The sequence below is a fragment of the Poecile atricapillus genome, chromosome 3 (assembly GCF_030490865.1).
Source record: "Poecile atricapillus isolate bPoeAtr1 chromosome 3, bPoeAtr1.hap1, whole genome shotgun sequence".
Taxonomy (NCBI): Eukaryota; Metazoa; Chordata; class Aves; order Passeriformes; family Paridae; genus Poecile; species Poecile atricapillus.
In genome coordinates, this window is record NC_081251.1 from 14,637,660 (window position 1) to 14,662,930 (window position 25,271).

At 36.8% G+C, this 25,271-nt stretch overlaps 1 protein-coding gene across 5 annotated transcripts in view; it reads left to right on the forward strand.

Annotated features, from left to right (window-relative positions):
* Positions 1-25,271, forward strand: part of ROCK2 (Rho associated coiled-coil containing protein kinase 2) — a 104,368-nt gene that overhangs the window by 41,638 nt on the left and 37,459 nt on the right. For all 5 annotated transcript variants that reach the window (XM_058833988.1, XM_058833990.1, XM_058833991.1 and 2 more), the window contains exons 3-6: positions 9,462-9,562; positions 15,794-15,931; positions 18,455-18,715; positions 24,109-24,253. In XM_058833988.1, the coding sequence (XP_058689971.1) occupies positions 9,462-9,562; positions 15,794-15,931; positions 18,455-18,715; positions 24,109-24,253 (645 nt within the window). The remainder of the gene's footprint in view (positions 1-9,461; positions 9,563-15,793; positions 15,932-18,454; positions 18,716-24,108; positions 24,254-25,271) is intronic.

Sequence of the window (25,271 nt, forward strand, 5' to 3'; positions counted from 1 at the left end):
ACAGTAAAGAAGAAAGAGCAGATTAGGATATAGAGGCATACCTTGGGATTTTCAGTTTGAGTTCAAAGGAATTCAAGCAGATATTTATAAAAGAAAGGGCCCATAATAGCATCTGAAATACTTCTCTTACTTGCAACTGAGCATTTTATGTGTAAAGTGAGGGGACAACCCTCTGAGAATTACATAAATAACATTTATCAGCAGCTTCTATAAGCTGGTCATATTTGCGTTGACATTACTATTTTTGCACTAGAACAAAATTAGAATCTTCTCTGTGATCAGAAGACCAGTGTCTTTTGACTATTAGAAATAGTAACTGTGGGAAAACAATTTAACCTCAGGAACAGGTTGGAGATTTGTTTGTTATTTGATTGGTTGGGTTTTGTTTGTTTGCTTGTTTGTTTTCTGCAGCCCCTGAATATTCTGACTGTCTCTCTTTTTCTGAAATCTGTTGCTCCTTCTCCTCTTCTAGGTTCTCTCTCATTGTTCTAGTAAATATTTTTAAGTATCTTAGGTGACCTGGAGGCTGCCAGCAATGTCAGAAACATGAAAATATACTTTTGTTCACAATTTTGTTCCTTTTTTTTAAAAAAATTTATTTTTAAATCAGCTGACAGTATACAGTTGAAATAGCCAGATACTAGTTAAAAGAATTTTGAGATATGTTACAAAAATATTCACAGTAGTTAATAAAGAGTTTTCAAGGGTGCACTTCATCCTTACCTGTTGAACTTTAAAAAAGCATGCGACACCTGACTATTTTGACCAGCATGCTGTGTGACAGTTCATCTTTCATATGAATCATGCATGTAACTTCTCTCCTGTTTCTGTTCTGACTGGGAGAGAATAAAAATATTGCTGCATATCTTCTGTGACTTAAACGTTGGGAAAAAATAAATTGCAAAATGAGAATTTTGTAAACATTTGAGGCTGGTAATATTTTAATATTGCAAAAGAAAGAATCAATCCTGCCACAGTGATTAATTTCAAAGTCTTTTCTGACCCAGGTGGTTGTATGGTTTGTTATGTGCCACACAGGGGAACTGAGCAGAATTAATGCAGAATCGCGTGGTTCATTTTTTTCTTTTTATTAAAACTAGTCAGGCAAAAGAAAAGCAAAGACTAGTTTCTGATTTTCATTTCACTTCACTGATAGCGAAGTGCTAGCACTTCGGTACAGGCAAAAACAGGACAACTGGTTTCTTATTGACATTGCCATTTTATGCAGTTTTAAATTGCTAAACCCATAACTCAGGACTTCTTGGAAACTGTTCTGAGGGTAGCAAGTATCCCTGGAAAGAGCATGGCACGTGCTTGCTGAAGCCTCTTGCCACCTTGGGCTTGGAAGAAAAGCTGGGAACTGTATTGAGAATTTTTGGAACTGTAAGTTGTTGCTTTCTTAGGGTAAGGAACAGTGAGTTCTTGTCTCTTGTGATTTTTCTCAGTATCTGAAGAACTGTTGCAAATGCCCAGCTGAGAACGGCTGTCAAAAGGTTGTGACAAACTGATGAACAGTCTGTGCCAGGGGCCTGGAGCCTGCAACCCTCCCCAAGGCAAGAACAGAGAGGTGGCAGGGCTTCCTGTGAGTTACCCTGTGCTGCACAGTGAGGCAGCTAAAGCAGAGTCACTGCCTGTGTTTTCATCCATACTACAAAAGTCTGCAGAAATTGTGGAGAACACTAAATAATCATCACACATTCAGTCAGTTTTATCACTTCTTCCACAATAACGCTTTGAGAGAGGCATTTTTTCCCCCCCACCACATTCTCAGGGGTTTGCATGCACCCCACTTCCAACCTACATCAAGTCATTACTATTCAGGTTAATGTTTTATTAATAGCTTATTTTAATTTAAAAATGAAATAGCTTGCACTTCAGCTGAGATATTAATTTGTTCTGCTCAACTCATAATTGCAAGATGAACCTCAAATGTTTCAGCTGTTTCACAATGGCAATTTATTAATTGTCCATACTATAGGAGTTTGGTGCATTCTGTTTCTGTGACCACTTTGCAGAAGCAGCCTCTTCATTTGTTTAATATGAAAGAAATTCTTTAATTGCCTGCTTTGCCTTACTATTCTGATTTCTTAGCATTTTCTCTAAGGTATTGAACCAAGTGGAGCCTGTTTGTTATAAGAAAAGAAGCACATTAAATATCTCACACAATACAAGCATTCTTTTTCAGTCTTTTAATTCCTTTTCTGTTGCTTTAATCAGCTGTTGGGATTCTGATTTAAATTGCTGTGCTTTTTAGAGTATTCATGGAAGAGAAAAGCATAATGCATTATTTAATTCCCAAAACAGTGAAAGGCATCTCATAGTCCTGTGAGAGCAAAAACAAATTTGCTTATTTTAGAAAAGAAAGCTGAGTTTTTCAGCATAGGCTTGGTGTAACAAATCTTTCTTGGTCTTGTCCTCTTCTGTCATCCAGGCAAAGACAATAGGTTGAGTAAATTCTTCCAAGTCAATTTTTCTGCTGTCTAAGATTTGCCAAGTGTTGAATAATGTCTTAGAGGCTTGTGCCTTTTTTGGTGGTCTCCCATGCAGATGCAACTTAGTCTGAAATAGTTAAATAACGAGTTTAAGCAATAGTTTAAAACATTTAAATCATTAATATCATATATCATTTATCATGAATAGAAGGGCGTGAAAAATGGGTTTTGAGTAAGTCCAAACACAGAGAATGGTGCCATCAACAGGCCTGGTACAACCCAGAAGTCTTGACTCCCTAAATGAATCAGTGGTTTTCCGTGCATTATTCAGCATCATTCAAGAGTTGGAAATTTGTGTTGTTAAAATTATTTGCTAATATTATCTAGGTTGGCAGACTTGTAGAGTGTAGTGACAGTGGATATATTTAAGTGGAAGTGACTTCTAGTAGAGATGTGGCACCTGTGCACCAGTTTTTCTAGACTCCCTGTTCCTTTGGCCATTTTCCTCTCCAAGCAGACACTGCTTACTTAGAGGATGTATCTGTTAAGATTAATTTCTTGCAAAATCAACAGTTCTGGTTCCCTCCCTTGCATTTTGTTATGTAATTTGAAGTTGCTGAATCCTGCCCAGCCATGTGGTTACCAACAGAAACGCATTATCCGGTGTGGTGTGAGTGCCTCCCAGGGCCACAGCTCTGTGTGCTCTCGGCTGCCTGTCAGCGGCACTCATGAAATGTCAGATGCCAAAAAGAATCTTAGAAATTTAGTGCACTGTAGAACTTCCACTGAGTTAAGGAGCTAATTGGTCCTCTGGTTTTCTCTTGGCTTCTCTAAGGCAGCTCCCTTGCCAGGTCTTTGCAGTCGCCTCAGCACGTTGGACTCCAGTTCCATTCTTAATGATATTGTTCTGGTAGGAGTAGTGATGGGAGAAGTATCAAATAACCAACTTTCCCAAACAGAGCGTGGAAGCCACAGTGTGTAAGACAGAATGTCTTAGATGTATAAACAAATTATATGTCAGTGTCATTAACCACATTCCCATTTGGATACTTGGTAGATACAAAGCAATTCAGCCCTGCCATCAGGCTTATTTTCATTACATTAGGGATGTGTTCTCTGTAAGCCAGAGGGCTGCTGCTTTCTGTTCCCATGTTCTGCTCTTTTCCATCTATGCAAGAGAGCATACTTCTCATGTTCTCCTTTTATTTCTTTGAGGGAGGAAGCATTACCATGTCTGGAGCTGTGCCTTCTAGTTCCTCCTGGTTCTGCAAGGTCTCCAGCAGCTTCTTCTTCACACACCTTTGACCAGACACTATGGAGGCACCCCTAATTACTTCAGTCTTTCTGTTGTGCTTCCTCTTTGGTTTTGTTCAGCTGTGGTATTGCAGCACTTCCTGGCTGTACTTCAGTTTAACTTCTGGCTGGACTTCTGCCTAGGACAGCAGCTTTTGACTTAATGTGCTCCATAGCAGCACTCATTGACTAACTGTGTCTGATCTGTGGGGTAAAATTGCACTCCCTTGCAATTTTATTTGTCATATATACAGTCCCCAGAACTGCTTGACGCACTTCTTTTTTTTAAAGAAAATAGCCTGCATATGGACTTTTTTTTTACCTTAAAAGGCAGAAGAGTTTGGGGTTTTACTTCTTCCCCATCCCCCTCTACTGTCTTAGACAGGTATTTTTTCCATTTCCACAAGCATTTGCAACCTTTGGCCACATTTTTGCTTCCAGCTGTCAGTGACTGATCCAAACACTCTGTCCTTTCAGAAAGTGAAACTTCATTTGCTTAAAAATTATAGTGTCATTTTCAAATAGTAAATCAAAAGCTGTCTTTAAGGATTCTTTGTATCTAGTATTCCTAGTCCTTCCTAAAGAAGAAAACTGAGTCATATGTAATGGTATTCTTATGTTTTAGGACTTACTTTCAAATGTCACAGTATTTCTGTAAGATTCCATTGCATCCTAGGGCTGGGGAGTCCATCTAATACCTTCCTTTAAATATGACATTTTTCTTCTGCTAGGCTTTATGTTGTTGCAAATTCATGAGACATGTGCATACAGATATCAAAATTTTCAAACTCATCTATGTGAGATCTGAAAATTCAGACCATTATAAGTAAACTGCTCTTGGAAGGGTCTCCTGCACCCTGTATTAAATCATGTTATGTGATACATGAGCTAAATCTTACGATCCAGTATGTTGCAATGATGATGTGGCTTCAGGGTTAATCTGAGCTTGCCTTCTTGCACCCCAGTTTTTTGTTTCATGCATTGATTATTTGGTCCATATCCGTAAGATTTTATGCCAAAATAGACAATCCATCTGTGTAACTTTGCAACACTTGCATTCCTATGTGGTATTATTATTAACTGAGATTATTAAATTTTAGTTAAAGGAGTTAGGAGGAGTGACTTCATTGTTCTCTAAAGAGGGAGAAAGTGGAGAGGGAGGTCCTGAGCTCTTCTTCCTGGGATGCAGTGACAAGACATATGGGAATGGTCCAAAGCTGCACCAGGGGAGGTTCAGACAAGACATCATGTGAGGGTGGTCAAACACTGGAACAGGCTTCCTTGAGAGACAGTCAAGCCCTGAGCCTGTCAGTGTTTAAGAGGCATTTAACAACGTTTACCTGTTGGTCAACCCTGAAATAGTCAGACAGTTGCAGTGATGGTCACTGTGGGTCCCTTTGAACTGAAAGGGCTATAGTCTGGTCTATTCTATTCTAATCTATTATTTTCTTTTTTCTTTTCTTTTTTTCTTTTTTTCTTTTTTTCTTTTTCTTCTTTTTCTTCTTTTTCTTCTTTTTCTTCTTTTTCTTATTTTTCTTCTTTTTCTTCTTTTTCTTCTTTTTCTTTTCTTTCTTTTCTTTTTGCAAAGCAAGTAGGATTTCTCCATTCTCAGCATTTTGCAGGGATGATAAAACTAGTAACTCCTCAGTTGGTTGTTTCATATGTTTTTGGGGTTTTCATTGCTTGTTTGCATTATTTAATGCTTGAAGAGTTTCACTGGAGCTGTAGTAACTTTGTTTATAGTTTCTACCTTCTACAGAAATATTCCTGTGAATTTCTTCTCAGAAACTGAGTTGCGTAAAAGTAGGCACTACTTTTCCAATGTGTTTAGATCCCTGCTCATTTCACATATTTGAAAACATTGAAACATGTCAGAAACATTTAAAATAAACTCATGTCATTCCCATGTCTCATGAGATGTGTAACATTGTATTCAAACATTCTCTGTGACATGAAGTTTGCTGATATTCTTTCTCTACTGCTGCTTCCTGTGAATTTGTATTTATCCTCCTTGTCTACTGCCAGGGCTTGTGATCTGCAGTTAACTTCCAAACACAGCATTCCCTTCACAATCTGCAAAATTAATTCATATTATCAACAAAAATTATGAACTTGGTGTGGGTGAAACATTGTTGCTTTCCTATGCTTTTGGTCTAGGCTTTCATGATTCAGTGTAGAAATAACATCACAATTCTCTCAACTCCTCTTCCTGTTGACACAGGAATTACTTCGGTCATATTAGTACACTCACTGAATCTAGCAGATTTGTTTACTTTTGAAGATTTTAATTGCTTCTATCCTTACAACTTTACTATCAGACCATTCCCTCATTGTAACAATAATCTCTCCCCTTCCCTGTCTTTTCCTCAGAAGAAGAAACTTACAGTTATGTTTTTGTGTTCCACAGGTTAGGAAGGATCTCTGGAGGGCAACTGGTCCAACTCTGCTCAAAGTCAAACCAGTTTTGATGTTATATCAGATTGTTCAGGTTCTTGTGCACTTGAATTTTGAGAATTTCCAAATACGGAGGTTTTTCAATTCCTCTTGACAGTCTGCACCTTTGTCCAGTTCTTATTATTCTTTTCTTACAAAATAGGATTTCTGGTATTTCATCTTGTCTGGTGACTCTTGTCCTTTCACTTTGTACCCTTTAGAAGTTAAACCTTATTTCAACTTTTGTTGAGGCCTACCATTTATCTATCCCTAACATGAACAATTCCAGTTCTCTCAGCTTCTCTTGAGCATCATGTGAGCATCTTGGTGGTCTTCCATGAAGCTAGGGAATGTCTAGTATTTTTTGTGCACTGAGGACCCCAAAGTTAGTCATAATATTCCATATATGGTTTGACAAATGACAGGAGGAAGTCTACTTCCCTCAACCTACTGGCTGTACATTTACCAGCACATACTTGCGGAGTCACTGCAAAGGCTCATTCCTCTCTGCTTGGCTTGTTATCCATCAGGGCTGTCAGGTCCTCTTTCTCATGGTGCTTTCTAGCTGGTGAGTGCATCCTATTCTGTTGTGTGGTGCTGTTCCATCCCAGCTACAGGACTCTGCACTTGCTGTTGTTGAACTGTGAACTTCCTGTCAGTTCATTACTCATTCTGTCTGGGTCACCCATAGAAGCCACCCTGCCCTCCAGTGTATCAGCTTTGAACTTAAAACCACTGGCTGTGACTCCAGCAAGTTTTCCACTTGCCTGGTAATTCATCTGTGCAATCCATGTCAGCCTGGTTTGGCTACAAAGATAATTTGAGATGCTGTGTTGGAAGTCGTGCCACAGCCAAGGAAATGTACTGCTTTCCTTTTGTCCACCAAGACAGACATCTTGTCATTGAAGGAAATCAGGTTAGTCAAACACAATATGTCTTTTTTAGATCTATTCTGGCTGTTCCTATCCTTCCATGGGCATCATGTGCTTGGATGTGGATACCTGAAGGATTTTTCTCCATGATCATCTTGGGCAGTGTGGTCAGTCTGCTGTTCCACCCTGTAGCCTCCTTGCTGCCTTTTTAGAACATGGACATGACATTTGCACTTTATCACATTTCCAAGTTGCCATGGCCTTTCAAAGGTGATAGAGAACAGCCTGGTAATGGTCTTGATTGGATTTTTCAGGCCACTTGGATCCATCCTGTATTGTCTTAAGACCTGGTATATGCCAAGTCTGCTTTGCTGGTCTTTACCTCATAACTTCCTCTACTATGATAATGTGCTGCCCCACATTGCTGTTGGCTTCAAGGAGCTGGGAGGCCTCTGAGCAGGGCTTGAGGGTGAAGTGAAGCAAAAAAAGGCATTGATTGCCTTGATCTTCTCCAGGTCCCTGGTACAAGATCACCTCCCTCACTGAGAGCAGTGGGACCATATTTGCCTTATTCTTTCTTTTATGGCCACTGTATTTATAGAATCTCTTATTTATCTTAATATAATCCTGGCTAGTTTCAGTTCCAGCTGGTCTTGGCTTTCCCAATTCTATCTTTTCTTGTTTGAGAGGTTCCTGCTGGGTAACCCAACTCAGTGTCCATGTTCCAAACCTTTACCTTTTGTGCTTGAGTTAAGGCAGAGGTTGTCCATTTAGGTGGACTGGCTCCTTGACATTCCTCCTTGATTTCTAGCTAACTAGACCAGACTGTTCTTGTGCTATGAACATGTCATCTCTGAAGATCAGCCCACTCCTCTGCCCTTCACAGCAGCTTTTCACAGAATCCTGCCACCAAGTTTTCTAAACAAGCCATAGTCTGTTCTCCTGAAGTCCAAAGTCTGCTATTTTCCTACTCCAAGGTCTGTTCGAGTTTTAAATTCCACCATCTCACAGTTTCTTTGGCCAAGTCTGCCACAGACTTTGTCTTCTTGAGCCAGTTCATTCTTGTTTGTGAGTAATAAATCAGAGTGCCTCCCTGTTTTGGCTTATTGCTTGTTTGGAAGAAAAGAAGTGATGGTCAGGCATCTCCTGGATTGCTTGTAGCCTGCCAAGCTACTCTTCATGAATATGTAGGAATGGTTAAGCTATTTACTAGATGTTCTTATCATTAACTCCCTTAGACCATGTCATCTTTAATGTCATACTGGATTAACTGTATTTCTGATTCTTTTTCCCCCTGTATTCAGATCTGACATCCTTTTTAATGCCTTTCTAGGGTTAAAATTCCATGGTATTTGTCCCTAAACAGGGCTCTCACAATTTAAACCTCTACCCCTCTCTGAATATAGGCATCCACAGCCTTTCATACAATTTCATGCTCTTTCCTGGTAGAGTTCTTGCTTCAGCCACCTGTTTTGCTTTTTGTTCTTCCTCTAAGCATGTGTAGGGGCTTGTCATGCCTCAGATTACCTCTAGTATTATGGATTCCATTCACCGATTCCATTATCTTTTGTTCTTGTAATAAGAATAGATTTTAAAAATGTGTTTAGCTAGGAATACGTTCATAGCATATTTCATTTACAAAATTAAAGAGTCTAGGACCTTGTGTGTTTTTAGAACTTGTCAGAAATGAGAATTTCACTGTTTTCCCTTTTACAGATTCTTACAACTGCCAGTAAGACACATACTGACAGGCAGTGCTTATCTGCAGAATGCTGAACAGAGCATTGTAGACATCATTTTAAGAAGTGTAGAGCTACACATGTGGTGAATACAAAAAAAAGTACTATGAGATGGCCAGCAGTTACAGACACGTGAACTTAATCAATGTTTCGTATGGAATGGATGAGTGGATGTGCCAGATATCTGTGTGATCTGCAGTTGTACATGAAGGTCACCCAGTCACATTCCTCGCCTTGTGAGTGCTGTTGAACCCTCCAGGTGTGTAGGAGCAGGTTGCACCTGCAGTGCTTCTTGCACACCACGTGCTCCACCTCGGCACTATCAGTGGAGTGTCAGTGGATCCTGGGAGTGCAGCGGGTAGCAAGGAATGATTGAAAATTCCCGATAGGCATCTCTGGCTCTCTTCATTACCAGAGTCTTCCCATAAGCTTGTGAGTGATTATTAGAGGTGTGAAATGAGAGTCAGCAAAAGATGAAAGATATTTCAGTAGTTACAACTAAAGGTAGAGGGTTAATGGTTTCCAAAGAATGATAAAAGGGGATATTAATAGTGACTACAGATTTCAAGAATTAGAAAGAAGGTTCTAAACATTTGAATAAAAGTAGCTTATTTTTCCACTAAATGAATAGCTAAAATCCTTGTATTCTGTTAATATATGCGTTATCACAACTTCTCTTTGATTTGTTTTAGATGAGAAGATTGTGGAAAAAATCCGAGCTTTACAAATGAAAGCTGAAGACTACGATGTTGTTAAGGTGATTGGAAGAGGGGCTTTTGGAGAAGTGCAGCTGGTAAGAATGCAATGATTTAATATTTAGACAGATTAACAGCTTTAGCCAAAACCTTCCTCAATCTTCATGTTTTATATGTAAAAATTCATTCTTAAAAAGAACAAGTGTAATTTTCATTGTATTGAGAGATTGTTTCTGTGCATAGTAAACAGAAAATCTGAGTTTAAAATATGATGGATAGGAAGGGAAAAACTCAGGAATGTTTTCTATCCTTTGATCAAAATCAAAAAGGCAATTCCTGGCAATTCTAAATCTTTTTGGCCACAAGCGTCACTGTATAATATATATATATATCTGAAACCTTCTAAAAAGACCAGGCAAACACTGCAACAAAAGATTTTTGGTTTGTTCTTATAATTGTAATGCTTGCATTGTATTTTAAGTGACATGATTTACAGGATTTTTAAAAGATTCTTTTCTTAACATTGTCTCCTTGACATTGTATGCAATATAATACCTAAAGTATGAATGGGTTTATTTTTAAAATTTTTATTGCTGAGAAATTCTGTTGTTAAAAAAAGGTAATCAAACTACAAAGGGTAACTTGGTGTATCACATATAGTCTGATTTTAATTTAATTTTGATTTTTCCAGGACTTCCAAGTCCTACTCTCTGATACATGGCACAAAAATGTGAACATATATATAAGATGGATTGATATGTCAGTTTTGAAATAAGCATTGGATGTAAATGCCAGATAGAATATAGAATGCAAACATTAGAGACAAGTTATCATGAGCTAACAGATAACTCTGCATCAGCTGCTCCATGGTGATGTTCTGTGTGAGTATTTTTAGAGGAAGAGAGATGTAAAGCAAGTCAATAGAAGGGAAGCAACTAATTTTCTGCAATTAAAGCTTGTTATCTTGTTACCACGAGGTAACAATAGTTACCCTTTTTTACAACTACTTTCACTGGTATTTGTTGATCTGGAACTGGCATTTTACTGTTCTGTGGTAATTTTACACTAGGAAGCTGAGAAAATCATACTATCTTGTAATGTAAAACCATTTTTGAAAATACAAAGATATGCTGGAGTTTTGTTGAGGAATGTGGTAAGATCTAGGCTGTGAAGGGCTTATAGGAGGTGCACAATGTATAATGGCAATAAATTTGTGATCCATTTATAAAATTCATTGTATTTTCCATATTAGTGTTGCTGAAATTCGTTGGAACTGGGAAAAAACCCCTCTGACTAGCCTAATATTATTTGCATGACTCATGGGCAATTTACAAGTTTAGATGTGATTAGTATGTCAGACAGCAACATCTAATAAGCAATTTTTATTCATCTGTGTAATTTTTTAAGACAGCTTCATCCAAGTCTAGTAATTTGAGAATGTGGCACCCTCTTCCCTATTTCTATCAGGGTCATTTACACTTTGTTTTGTTTAGAAGATTGAATGAAATATGGAGTAGAGTATTTCCAAAAATCCTCATTTTCTAGCAGGATTTTAAAGAATTATTATGTATATTTACATGATTTTATAGCCTTGTAGGCAAGAAATTAAAAATGGCCAAAATCTTCAGCAGAACTGTACTTTCTCGTGAACGGGCTGCTGCAGCGTGTTTGTAGGAAAGCAGTCTACTCCATGTCTTTTCGATGACAGTCACATCAAATGGTTTATTTTAAAGTCTTCTATTAGACATTTGTGTCTTTACATTAATCCACATGGAGCAGTGAATAGAGACACTCCTTACACACTGGCATGTGAAGTCAATGAAAAATCAAGTTGTAAGGATCAGAGTTCCTTGTCCACTTGTTGAAGTGGTAGAAGATGAAAAAAAGCAAGTCCCAATAACAGAAGTTATGTGCCATTTTTAGATGTCGAACTCATGTATTTGCTGGAGACACCCAAGAGAATTGTATTTTTGAGGTGCTTCAAAAATGAAAATACATTGTTTTCATATGTGTATTTCTTAAGAACAGAAGGGTGTTTCTAAATTATTTTTATTTTCTTTTTAACATTTCATTTCAAATAGAAGGTCATGATTTGTTCTGGAAACTCTTTTTGTTAATTTACCATGTCATACACAATATAAATTTTTAAGAAGAGATCATTTTTCATAGTGTACATACTGCGGTTGGGTACTTTGAGGGATCTGAAGACAAACTTTATTTTTCATTTGTCCAACCATTAAAATGTAATGACAAAATGTCTAGTAACCTGGTCATTCAATAATGGGGTTTGGGTTGCATTGTTGTCATGGGTTTGTTTTTTTTAAAATCTTTAATAAGCCCTTCCAAAAATGCAAGAACTCTTGGTATTGGAAAGAAACTCAAGTGTGTTCATATAGACCTCTTCTGTACTTCATGTCAATTTAAACAAACACTTTTTCTGAAGAGTAAAAGTACAGATAGAAATCATAATGTTATGCAGTCATACAGCTGAAAAGCAGTGAGCTAGTAAATGCAACTGCAGGTCTGAACTAATATTAGCTGGTGATGTGGACATACATACCTCAGTTTTTTGCCTCACAAGGTATGGTATAAGTTTAAACTATTGAGCTAAGCTCTATCTATTCCTATTCCATTCAAAATGTTAACACCACTGTTGCAGATGATGGATTTGCGGTAATGAAAATATTTTGCCACACTTTCTGTGATCAAAATAGAAATTTGCTTCAGTGGGGATTAAATAAAGAAAGAACTATAAATAAAACATGATTAAGTACATGAGTTAAATTAATGAATGTTGTGTTATCAGTATGTGTTATTGTGCATAGGAATTGTAGCACAAATATTTAATATATGTTTCTAATGATTATATTAGTATACTCATTTTTTTGGTTTGTAATGTTTGCAGCATAAATTAGTCAGCTATGATCTCTTTCATTTAATTTTGTTTTCTCTTAGTCTTCTGCTCCAGTATAGCATTTTCTTGCTAAAGTGATGTGAAGCAATCAGCTTTACAGATTCTGTCAAGAAAGTGAAACACATTCTCTACCATTGTGTCTTACAGCTAGATTTTTTTTTTAAAAAGGCTTGATTTTCCTCTTCCTCTCCCCTCCAAAAAATTTAAAAAATAGTCCAGTAAGGAGAGATCAGATGACTCTGGTCTGAGCATCTGACTGTGGTGGAGGAACAATTTCCTTATAAATCCAGAAGTATTAAACTCTACGTTTGTGCTCTGGTCTCCAGTTTTGCTTGATCTGTAGTGATGGGGAAAGCTAAGAAACTGATTGCCAGCTGCCAGATCACTTCTTCTCTTACACAGTGCTGTGAATAAAAGTGACTGGTGTCTAGGGCAGACAGAAAAATTTAATTATAGTGCTTAATATGTTACTTCTGGTTTATGCAGAAACAGTTATTTATGAACACACATCCTGAGTTGTTCTTGTTTGTTTGCACTTGTGGGAAATCATCTTGGTTTGAAATTGAAACTTAACCTTAGTTCCTTCTCCCAGGTCTAACCATGAGGGACTGTAATGTTGCAGTGGCACAGCAGACTGACCTGCTCATGTATTGGGAGAGAAAACTAAAGCAATGTTAACAATTCCTTGTGTTTGGGTGCTAGAGGATGGTCTGGGTGACAGTCTTTACTGTCTGATTTCTTAGTGTTGCAAACCAGTGATTGGCATGGCCTGCGTAAACAGATGCTGGTTTATTTTTCTTCATTAAGTGCTTTGTTTATTAGGTTTAATTCCCCATCCACTGCTGATGTACAGTTCTGTTGTAAAGTAGATAAAGCTTTTATATAAAGATAAATACTTTATTAACTGAAAATTTGTCAGGTTATGAACTTTGATACCCTATCTCTAGTCATTTCTTATTGTAGTCATATCTTATGGCTTTATTAATTATTTTAGGATACCTGTAATTACTCAAGCCTTATAGTTCATTTCAAAACTCCACTCTAAGATGGTAATTTTTTTTCAAAATCATAAAAGGGACAGTACTATTATCAATACTGTGTACTAAATCTGATAACTTCAAATGGATGTGTTGTTTTCTTTGCCTACAGATTGTCTTCCCATGTAAATTCCCATGGGGAAATTATGGATACATTTTGTTTATCGAAAGTGTTGAAGCAGAGTAGAGTGAAATTCTTTTTTCTTAATGTATTTTCATGAGTTAAACAAGGCCATGTTACTCAGTGCTAATGGCATGAAGGGATTTTCCTACCTATTTTGAGTATTACTCTGGTGAGCTGCAGTTTAAATTTGGCAGTTCATTTTAACAGCTGGAAGAAATTGAAACATCATGACAGTTTAATACATGAATAATCTGCTGTATGAGCCAATATCTGTATGAACAAATATAGCTCTGAGTAAAGAGCACAGTGACTAGCAGCTCAAAAGGCTGTCTCCAGGGGCCATGGTGCTGATAGAAAGAAGAATGTCAGCGGTAGGTCTGCTCACCTGCAAGGTGTGCCAAGACACACCTAGTCTCTGGGTGTGCCAGTGGTCTTGTTATTGCTTTGATTTTGTACAGAGAAAGAGCCTATCTTGAGATTTTCTCAATAAATCATTTAGCCAATAACCTATTGGCACTATTTAAAGAGGTTTACAAACTGATCTTGAGCCCTCCATCCCTCTTTACTTTGCATCTCCTGTACATGAGCTTCCTTCAGGCTGTGCTGACTTTGAAGAAATTTTTCCCCCTAGTCATGGGAGACAGTTGTTTTTCTAAATGCAGGCAGTTACTCTAACTGCACCTAGACAAAAGTACACAGCAACTTTAGGAATTGTAAACTACTAAATACATTGCAGAGCTTCAGTGTGAAATTTCACAGAAAATGCATCTTCAATTAAACAATATCTTTTTGAGGTTTCTGGTCTTGGTGTTTCTTCTGGGTTTGGCAGGATTACAAAAGCTGTACTTAGGGGAGTGTAGTTTGTGGTGTACCACCAAGTCTTTGTAAATAATCCCATGTGGGATTAGTAAGTGGAAAGAAGTGAATTTTCAAAATACTGTTTTAGGACACCTTCAGTAGCTGACTAATTAATGTCCTAAAATATGCAAATATGCTTATAGAGTTGTTACTGCATATAGATACCATGTATCTGTTCTGGTGTTAGGTTGGAGGTTTTTTGATCTAATTGTAGAGAAAGTTGTTTGTTAAACTATGCAAGATACTACTAATAAAACCTTTGCACCTATAACTGAGGCAAAAAGCCCCAATTTCAAGAACAGCAACTCCTTAAATAATCCTCTTTCTGTTCATCTTCTTGCTTTATCCAAGACTACCCCTTCCACCTGATGTTTCTTCTATCCCTTCAGCAGTATTAATTTTTTCAGCTCCTCAGGAGCAGAAGACTGATGCTCCCAGATTTATAGACCAAAATAGGTGCCTCTCTGAAGCTTTGTTCTGCAGATGTCATGGACCTGCATCTACAGCTGTTCAGAAAAGCCTATTAAGCATTCTTTCAAGTAACATAATTAAAGTCAGTTTTTGTGCAAAACTAACAAGTTAGGAGATCTGCTTTATTTACTAGATGTGAGAGGTTTTAAATGCACCAGAAAATCATAACTTCAGTTTCTGGTGCATTTCACAATTTTCATTACTCAATTTTACAAACTAGTCCACTGAATTTTTTATTTTAACAGGAAAAAAATACACAGAAACTTAAGGTCCTAATGACTCAGACTTCTTACAGCTAAATACTTCTCACCTTGATTTCTTTAAGAAGCACTCAAGAATGTTAAAAACCTGTTCCTTTAATAGCTTTTTCATAAAATAGAATGTCTCATGACTAATTAGCTGAGTAATGACTGCAGTGTGCAATTTAAGGATTTGGCTTTATATCTGAATTCAGATGAAGTTTTCAAAAATGTTTTCATATTTTGTAATAAAAGTTTTAATTACATTTTTCCAACAAGATACATTGTATTAATTTTGCAACATTTAAGGTGAATTTAAGAACTGTTTAAGAAAAGAAGTAGGAGCAATCATGTTTTGGTGTAAAATAAAAATTGGCAGAGGCTGAAGCAGACTGCTTGCCCGGTTTCTAACTTGAATGAATTTAGTGGCACAATGTTCAGAATAAGAAAATAAAAGCAGAGTTATAGTTTATTTCCTGCTATGGTGAGTTTTTTTGAGCAACTGTTAAACTTTTGTTTTTAGGTTAGTACTCAAATCCTTACTGTGTAGAAATTTGGTGTATGAATACCTGGAGGTATCTCATTCCAGAAAGCAATTTGCACATAGCAGAAACATACTATGATGGTACTCTGGTTTTTAACAAGGCATTTTAAAATGGTTGATTCCCTTCTTTCTCTACCAACAGGTTCGCCATAAAATGACACAGAAGGTTTATGCGATGAAGCTACTTAGTAAATTTGAAATGATCAAGAGATCAGATTCAGCCTTTTTCTGGGAAGAAAGAGATATCATGGCCTTTGCCAACAGCCCGTGGGTGGTTCAGGTAAGGAAGATGTATAAAAGTAAAATAATAACAGCAATAGCAGGAGTAATGATGCTGATGCCATAAATACTTTGCAGGCTTGAGCTGGTTTTGACTTTACTTTGAAACTCAAATCCAGGTTTAGGTTCAGATTTTTACTTCTAAAAATACATTTTTACAGCAGTTTCACTAAGTTTTGTATATTTGGCTATGTTAAAAAGTAGAATAATTTGCATTTTAGTCACTACAAATGCATCATAACATAAAATTAAATAGATTTTTTAAATGCCTACATAATTATTTGGAATAATAGGGAAGTTATCCAACTGTGAAACATTCTGTATAGGAATATAGAAACAAATGTGATTGGTATTCATTGTCTTACCTCGTGATACAGTTAGTTGATCACAGGCAGTTGGTATTGAGGGCTTTTAAATAGTGGCTGTCTTTTCAGCTGCATTTTGATATATGGATGAGTGTTCAGTGCTGGTCTCCTACAAGACAAGGAGCTGTAGCAGTGGTTTCCTTGAAACCATCTTCTCTTAGTGGTCAGTTCTGAGCATCAGCACTCACCATATCCAAGTAGCAGGGAGTTGACTTCTTCATCTGGTGTTGAACACCGTCACTCGCAGCTGTCTCTTGACATGTGTCATCAAGATACTGTAATGTGAATTATGCCTTTGGGAACAATCAGTACTGATTATTGCCATTTGTTGTAACTGGTAAATTGCACCAATTAACAAAAGGAGTAGTGAAAGCATGTGCTTGGAGAAATCCTTAAATTTTAAATACTTAAATTAAATTCTCTCATATATATTACCATGCTTCTGTGTATTTAATAAGACTGGATTTAAGCTTTTCATATATTTTTCATAATGCTTTACCTCAGGTATACAAAGATGTTTTGCTCTTTGAGCATGTTCTGTGCTCTTGCCTATATTCAGCAGAAATACTTAAACAAATAGATGATTTTTTTATTTAGTTCTTTGATCTAGTAACAGGAATTGTCAAGAACTATTTTTCACATGCAGTTGAAAGTGATGAGAAATTCATGACATGGATTTTCAAAGGAAACTGTCACAAGCAGGATATAAATGTGTGTCTGCATTTGTAAATAGCAAATGAACTAAAGTGTAGTTGCAATTGTGCCTTCTATGATTAAGTGTATTAGTGTGATATATTTAGGTGATATTTCCAAGGGGGTAGGACATTGAGCTGGTTTGAAGAAAATGTAGGTCCTGTTCTGATCTAGAAACTGAGACAGATCACACTGCTTCTCTCTGTCTAGTATTTATGTGAAAAACAAATGCAACAAGATCCCTGGATAGTTTTATTTATTTTTTTTTTATGAAGTCGCTTGAGGGCAATAACAAAGTGCTATACAAAGACATAGTGCTTTTATTTATTATTCTATTAATATCTCTATATACAAAATAGAGATTATTTTGAATCTTCATTTGGATTTTATTGACCCAATGCATTATTGTACTATATATTGCATGTATTCTCCATTTGTGCAAACAAGTACAGTGCAACATATATGTATTCAAATAAATATTTGTAATCAAGGGCTTCTGACACTAGTTATACAAATAATTTTAATCTGAAAGTCAAATCACCACAGTAATATACCTGCCTTTCATGGTTCCTTATCCTCCACAGTCTCCCTGATTCTGACTTGGTCCTTTCCACACATCCTATTTTTCAATTGCCTTTTAATTTTGTGTATGTATTTTAAAGATGTGAACAATTTTAGTTCTTAAGGTAAGGCAGTATTCCCTGAAAAATAAGGGGAAAATTTCAGAGACTTTTTCAGAGCAGTCATTGAACATTTGATGATAATACTTTTGCCAGACTGGTGATCACCAAGTGGAATCTCCAAAACTTTAGCACTCCAGGTCTGAAATACATTTTAAAGAGACTGAACTTACTTTCACTATCCTGCCAGCAGGAAACACCCACCGCAACTTATACCAGACCAGTATTTTATTGTTAAGGACAGTTTCTTTGTGTTGTGTTATAGTTATCTTCAGGAACATTCTGTTTTTATTTCTTATTTCAATATGTGTTGTTTTAGACAAAGTCAGCAGTGACTTCGCAAAAATGTACAGCGATAAGAAATTTATAATATAGAAAATTTGGAAACAGTCTAAGATGCTGCTCACTGTTGAGCTATTTTCAAATCAGAACATGTTGCCCCCTGTCACTGATTTGATACTTTGCATTTTGACTCAGTGATACTTCTTAATGCCAAGAAACATGGAGATGGATGATAGATTGACAGACAGACAGACAGATAGATAGATGCCTATAATCAGGAAATACTTTTTACTTTCTCAAAAATTATGAGGGGTTCTGAAGTTGAGTAAATTCCAAGGTACTCCCATAATTAATAGAAAAATGTATCTTTTATGCATATTAAAAGTAATCTTGAAAACATACTCTCAGGTTTAATGAAACTTCAAGATAAAGGGCTTTATTCATTTCCCTAGCTGCCTGAAAAGTAATTGCATTTTTTTCCTTTCCTTTTTTTTAATGTTGCAGCTATTTTGTGCCTTTCAAGATGACAAATATTTGTACATGGTAATGGAATACATGCCAGGTGGAGATCTTGTAAACCTTATGAGCAATTACGATGTGCCTGAGAAATGGGCCAAGTTCTACACAGCTGAAGTTGTTCTTGCTCTTGATGCAATTCACTCCATGGGCTTGATACACAGAGATGTGAAGCCTGACAATATGCTTTTAGATAAGTATGGGCATCTGAAGCTGGCAGATTTTGGCACTTGCATGAAAATGGATGAAGTAAGTATGCAGCTGAATAATTTACCATCTGTTAAACTGTAATTCTAAATTACATCTATATCTAAGGTTATTTTCTTATGAAGTATAATATCCAAAGGAATATTCATCAAATGGTCTACTTGATTAGAAACCTGTTTCTTGTTTCCTACTTTTAAATATAAGAGTATTTTAAATAGTGTAACCTTTTCTGTTATAAACTGTTCTATCACACGGAAGAAGGATGTAAACTTACTCTTCGCTATTTATGAAAGCATTTGTGTTTATGAATTTCTGAGGTACTTTTTTTTTTTGCCAAATGTTTGAAAAGCTTGCAAGATAACTCTTAGTTTCAACACTAATAACCTTAGAACAGTTGATAAGCTGACATTATTTTTGTAAATGAAATTATTTTATAGCCAAGATTCATTCCATGTGTTTTTTTCCTGTATCTAATTGTTCTCATAGCATCCTCTAGTGGTCATTCAAATGAGGTCACAGTACAGCAGCAGTGATATGTGATATATTGATCAAAATCTGGTAGTTATTTGTCAGGATGCCAAGATGTCAATTAAAATTATTTGCTTGTCCAGATTTCGCCATGTACAGCCAAATTCAGTTTTCTAATGAGTTTGTATAAGAATATTTTTAACAGGATACTTTATACTATTAAAAAAAACTTGAAAATAAAGCTGCCATTTTGTAGTTTGCAGTCCTAGAATCTTGTCTGACAGACAGGGTTATGCTGTAATTTACAGAATAAACTCTTCCTATGAAAAACTATAACTATTCTTCCTACGAAAAACTATACCAGATTATAATATAGACAAAAAAACTGCATGTGAATGTGTGTTACGATTTACCTGGTCTTTGAAAGTTTTCTGTAGTAGTGTTGGCAAGGATGATCCTTTTAAGCTTACTTGCTTTTATGTTTTGGGTTTCTTTCTGTATTGTTTAGACAGTGCTTGATATAATTTCTGCTATCTACTTAATTTGCATTTGTGTCATTAGGTTAATGTCTCTTCAGCAGTATCCACAAGTACTGTGTCTGTTTAGGATGGATTTTTTCTACATGATAATATATTAACTTCACCATTGTCCATCTGCAGCTGTTTATTGAAGTTCTGTTGATGTTGTAGTTGTTAGTCTAAAGGGAGAGATAATATTTACCTCCATTTTGTTGATTTACTTGCTTTTAGAGGACAGCATTTACTTTAATTGAAAAAAAATCAAAAGTAGTACTTGGTCTCTTAATTCAGTCCTTAAAGTTATTAATATTTGTTCTAAGTCAGTAGATTGTAATGTCTTAAGGGAATCTGTTGTTTGTTGGAAGTGTCAACAAAAAAGCATCAAAATCTGTATAAATCTGCCAATAAAAAAGGTGATCCTCTGTGCTGTTTTAGGGACCCCAGAAATGGTGGACCTATGCTTTTTACTTTTTTTCTTTTTCACTGCTGTTTTTAAAAGAATGGAATATTAAAATGCTTATGATGGTACTGTAGATGTGAGAAATGAATCCGTGTTTCTCATGAAAAGTTAAAGTGAGCTCCTCTGTAGACTGGGTATCATCTGTGGACCAGTGATCTCCTAGAGAAGTTAATTTTTTAAAGGATTAAATTTTAAGTTTTTTGTGTTTCTCAGACTCAGTGGAATGGCAAAAATTTTTTCTACAGGAAGCTAGAAGTTGAGAGGTTCTGGATTGTCTCCAAATCTCATGCTACTTCTTACAAAATATGAATACATTCCAGCTGTGTAAATATAATATTAGTGCTGGCAGACTGATTTGTAGAAAATATATGCATACCCAGTACTTACTTGTTTTTTGGATTTGGATCTCTTTTAGCAGTTGTGAGAATTAGCATCTTCCTTATGCTGTTGAGAGCCCAGGAAAATTTTGCTGCAATTCATTGAGAGATTTTTCTGACCTTTGCTGTTCAGTGTTTGCTAAAGTCAGCCAGGCCAGGCCAGAACAGACACTTGTAGCAGAGTTTCTCCTTAAAATTTTCTAAAAAGAGCTGCTAAGTTTTTGGGTTTTTTTAAATTAGTCATATTTTTTTTAAAATCTGCAGCAAAGTGCGTATTTCTGTTGTTAAATAAAGAATGGAGTTAGACTCAAAAATTTAGTAGGAATAGTGGCATCTTTTTTTGGTATTTAGGTATGATGAGGTAGACCAGGGCAGGGTTCACCAGTCTCTGTCAAATCTTCAGGTGTTGTGTAAGAAACCAAACAGCAGTTGGCTTTGGTAGGTATCCTAGGGCCAGGAGCTCCCAGTGTCATCATGCACAGCACTGTCCCGTGCTAACTTGAGCTTTCAGCAGAGCACAGATTCAGAGAGTATCTGTTGAAAGAGATGTGACCAAAAGAAGGGATGTTTGCCACTTGGGATCATTGCCTCAGCCCAGGCAGATCAGCTGAAAGAAGCAGCGTGTTCTTCTTTTTGGAACTCAGATTCTTTCTCATTGAAGCTTGTCCAGTGAAGAGGACTCTGCTGGATCCTTCCTGCCTCAGTGCATTGTCTGCTGCTAACACCTGATGTATGCCGTCCTCATGTTTCCACACAAACACCCTCCAGCTCTTGTTTAGTAGAAGGAATTTCCTGAGGGAGTGAAAGGCTGATTCAAGCCTTGGTTCAAGACAGCAAGTCATTCAGGTTTGATGGAGATCCTCCTGAAGATGAAACCTGAATTGCTTTGTCTTCAGCACTATAATATTGCTGAATGATGCTGGGAAACACTGCAGAGAACCTCATCTCCAACCTGTCAGGTGCTGCGAGAACATTGCTGGACAGCCCATTTTTTTAAAATTGTTCACTGTACATCTATCACATAGCTGCAGGAGATGAGTTCCAAAGTCCACCTTGATCTTTTGTGGTGATGAAAAAAGTTTCAGGTTAAACACTGGCCTGAGACTCTCCACTCAAAGCTTTGTGTGGTAACTGTTACAATAAGTATGCTACTCAGGCATAAATAGAGGCTTAGTCTTTCAGACACAGGAGTAACACATTGCCCAGACGAAATAGCATCATTCAAATCTCGTCAGAATGTAGGGACCGCCAAGGTGTTCTGTGCTGGGCAGACAGCATGTCCCTGTTTACTCAGCTTTTTAGCCAGAGATCACAGTCTGAATGTGGTATTAAAGGTACCCAGTACTTAAAAACACATACAGAACACCCAAGTTCTTTGAAAGAAGTGTGTGAATGAGCAGAACAGAAATCTGGGAATTTTATATTCAAGTGATAATGGGCCAGTCTCCCCAGGGACATGTAGAATCCCCATTTTGTGATGCAGTCCCACAGGGTGCTAGATAATCATATATCAGCTCCTTTTACTATGACCAGTTGAGTCAGATGATCTTTCAGGTCCCTTACTGTTCTGTGATCTGCAAATGCATTTCTAGATTAGTTCCTGAGACAGAAAGTAGAGAGTTTTATGGGGAATAAGTACAACCAGCTCCATGTGCTTCAGAGAGCTATGGCCCATTGAACCTGGTGTTAGCATGCAAGGGCTTCTTTTATTGTAGAAAAAGCCTTTGCTTTGTTTAAGACTTTGGAAAATATCAACATGTGTAATATATTAAAAGGAATTCTTGCTTTGGTGTATTAATTATAGTGGAATGGGAAATAGGGTGTTATTAAGTGCTTAAGTGTCAAGATGGAGAGGCTTTTGACTGAAGCTGCAGACTTCAGAGAGCAGTTTCAAGAACTGTTTTGGTGACTTTGTTTTTAAGCAATCTCCTTACCCAGGGCGGGATTCAGGTGGCTTCAACCAGACTTGACTGAGCAAAAATTCAGACTTTCCTTTGTTATAATTTTGTGTTTGGATAAGGAAGAGATAGACACCAGTTGGAGCCTTACTAAGTTGCCACAGTTGTACTGGATTAGCAAAACCACATAACCCTAGAGCAATTCCTCCTGCGCTCAAGCAAGGAGAGGCTTAGGCTTCAGAGAAGACACACACAGGTTAGTGCACAGAGTACTGTGACAAGTGGGGTATTCAAATAGTAGTTCCTTGCCATGTGCTAGATCCATTTTCAAATGCTCTCAACTTTAGATTTCTGGAGTCTTTGAGCTTTAGTTTATTTCACAGTATTAAAATGTGTTTGCCTGTATTTTTCTTTGTCCAATGAATGCAATAGGTTTTCTGGAAAGAGTTAACTTCATTGTCTTATCCCAGTATGAATAAGCTATGTGCTATCTCATCCAGTATAGAGTGCAAAAGTTTACCTGCTGTTTATTCTGTGTCTGAGAAGTTAAAATTTCTTTAGGTTTCAGTTTTAGCATGGAGTGATAGAAGATAGGCATTTGCCAGGAGGACATTTGAAGTACTCCACAGGTCTCTACAGTCATCCCTTTAGTTTTTGCCTGCTGGTTCATGACTTGATGGATTCTGTTTTAGTACAGAAATAAAAGCTTTTCACAGTTCATATTGTGTATGAGAAGGAATATTGTAATGTGGTGTCTAAATTTTGTGTATCACTACAATTCCCAAAATGAAATGTTTCACTTTTTTCTTTAAATATGTATTTTGAACAGATGGTACTACTAATATTCTGTATTAATAATCACAATTAATATTTTCATGCTAATGGCAAAATGCACGAAGAACCTTTGTAAAAGGATTTAGATAAAACTTCAGATTGGGAAACAGAATAAAAGATGAGTGTATTTTTGGTACTTCTCTAACTACATCGAGAATTTTTCATTCATCCATCTGGTCTCTCAGGAGTGAATTCAGTGATCTTCATTAAAGGAAACAAAACTTATAACTCTGAATCAGAATGATGGCAGAGCTGATTGATGCTTCTGCATCATTTGGTCCCTACATTTTTAGTTTCTCAGTGTGGAGCAGAGGATGAGGAATCATTTAATTGATACAACTGTGGTAATATGTTAATATTTTTTTTAAAAAACGAAGGCTTTGCTATTCTTTAAAAACAGCTTCTCCTTTTATTCTTCCTATCTTTAAACAAAAACAAGGCGTGTCTATAAAAATTTGCCTATTACTTGATTTATTTGCTGAATTAGACAAAATTATGTATCTGCTTGTAGGGCCTAGAGTTCATAACTTGTCAAAATTTTTCTAAAGTTTGTCCCTGAATTAAATGAGAAAAGGAGCAGTCTGATACGGTGTGTACCTTCAAATTAAAACCAATGGTAAAAATAATAAAATTGGTGAATTTTGAGAAGATGAAGTCAAGAGAAATCACTATGGAGTAGGCAGGGGTAAGCACATTAGCAAGAAATGTCATTTCAATTCATATTGCTTCTTGAATTATAAATAGTCTTTAAAACACACTCCTCGAGTGTAAGTACTTTAGGCTGTATTTTTATGGTTTTCTGTCCTACTAACAGAGGAATTGGTTAGAGGTGCTCAGAAACCCCTTGAACTGAGCTGTTTGTGTTGTTACTGTTGCACAGACAGGAATGGTGCGCTGCGACACAGCCGTGGGGACTCCTGACTACATCTCGCCTGAAGTCCTGAAATCGCAGGGGGGTGATGGTTATTATGGACGGGAATGTGACTGGTGGTCTGTAGGGGTTTTCCTTTTTGAGATGTTAGTTGGTAAGTAATGATATCTTCTACTAATAAGGTTATCACTCAATCTTCCCTCTGCCTTTAGCTACATATTGGTGTGTGGAGGCTTCTTGTACCTCGCTAACAGCTTCTGACTTTTGGCTGATGCTGTGTCTTCATTGTTGTTCTCTTTGCTCTCTGTCACTCTCACACGGCGACAGCTGTTTGCGTGCTTGCTCAGTGATGAGTTTCCTGACTTGGTTCGGCTTAAAATTAATTCTTAGAATAGTTTTAACTGGGGTCAGCTACCTCACCACATTTGTGCCAGCTCAGGCAGGATTGAGTTTTCAGGGACACAAGAGATGAGTGGCAAGGGCAGGACTGTCTTTTTCTTTTTTCCTTCTTTTCCACATCACATCAGTGTCTTCTGTTAGGTCAAAGTGTGGAAGGAGCCAAAGGAATGGCTCAATTCCTTCTTTTGTGCTTGAGTCAGGATTTTCTAGTAAAATATACTGGACTGCTATGGCAACGAACATAGAGTATAATCTGTTAAGGAGATGAGTCATCTGCATCTTAAAATATAGTGAGGATCAGTATGATAGTCTGGTAGCAAAATACTGACTATGAAAGGATGTAATTGAGCATACAATTATTAAAAATACAAATCAGCATTTTCTGGGAATATTGCAGATTTGAATATTTTTGATTTTGATTTTGGTATCCTGAGACAGGAAAGACAGTTAAACATATGATGCTATTACTATTTCCAACTCTTTCAGAATTACAACATTTTGACTTTAAGAATATGTGGTTTATAGTTAATAGTCTCTCACAAACCATTTTAGCAGTAAATAAAATTATTCAGTTCTTAAAATATTAGGCAAAGCTGTCCAGAATGTTTTCTCAGCCTTTCAGAGCCTCTTTTTTTCCCCGTTGTATCTAGGAGGAAAATATTACTGAATTTCTCCATATCCCACATATCAGTAGAAAGTATCTATTTTTGTCTGTGCTTATGTATCAGATTCTGGCTATGGTCTTTTAAAACTTTGCACTTCAAAGAAAGCAC